The 665-nt window shown below is 43.9% G+C and overlaps 1 protein-coding gene across 1 annotated transcript in view; it reads left to right on the top strand.

Annotated features, from left to right (window-relative positions):
• GATAD2B (GATA zinc finger domain containing 2B) overlaps positions 1-665 on the top strand; it is a 140,639-nt gene that overhangs the window by 126,726 nt on the left and 13,248 nt on the right. The window contains exon 3 of the mRNA XM_011928162.1: positions 237-366. Within this exon, the coding sequence (XP_011783552.1) occupies positions 237-366 (130 nt within the window). The remainder of the gene's footprint in view (positions 1-236; positions 367-665) is intronic.

Genomic DNA, 665 nt, shown 5'->3' with positions numbered 1-665 from the left:
CACCATGCCCAGCTAATTTTTGTATTTTTAGTAGAGGCAGGGTTTCACCATGTCGGCCAGGCTGGTCTCGAACTCCTGACTCCAGGTGATCCACCCGCCTCGGCCTCCCGAAGTGGTAGGATTACAGGAGTGAACCACCGTGCTCGGCCCCCCTTGGATTTTTTTTAATTCAGCATAGATAAGAAATTTTCTTAACTTTTGTTGGAAATAGCTTATTTTTTCCTTTTCTTGTCTAGTGAGCCAGAGCGAGGAAGGCTAACTCCCTCACCAGACATCATTGTTTTGTCTGACAATGAGGCTTCCAGTCCCCGTTCCAGTTCCAGAATGGAAGAAAGACTCAAAGCAGCCAACCTAGAGATGTTTAAGGTAAAAAGAAAGAAAAATTTCTTTTTTCATGTTACGCTCCTTCTATTTTATTTAATTCCTCAAGAGTCCTAGTTCTGTTTTTTGACTGTTTACTCTTTGGATATAAATACCCATTGATGAAAACTTTGTAGTGACTCTCGACTTCAAGGACTTTTAAAAGGAACTATTAGAATCAAGTGGAGATGATAGTTTGAAAAGCATATGTGGGCCGGGCGTGGTGGCTCAAGCCTGTAATCCCAGCACTTTGGGAGGCCGAGACGGGTGGATCACGAGGTCAGGAGATCAAGACCATCCTGGCT

This window comes from Colobus angolensis, unplaced genomic scaffold, assembly GCF_000951035.1.
Source record: "Colobus angolensis palliatus isolate OR3802 unplaced genomic scaffold, Cang.pa_1.0 Scaffold77, whole genome shotgun sequence".
NCBI lineage: Eukaryota > Metazoa > Chordata > Mammalia > Primates > Cercopithecidae > Colobus > Colobus angolensis.
Note: the sequence above shows the minus strand (reverse complement) of the source record. Positions and strands in the feature narration are given on the sequence as shown.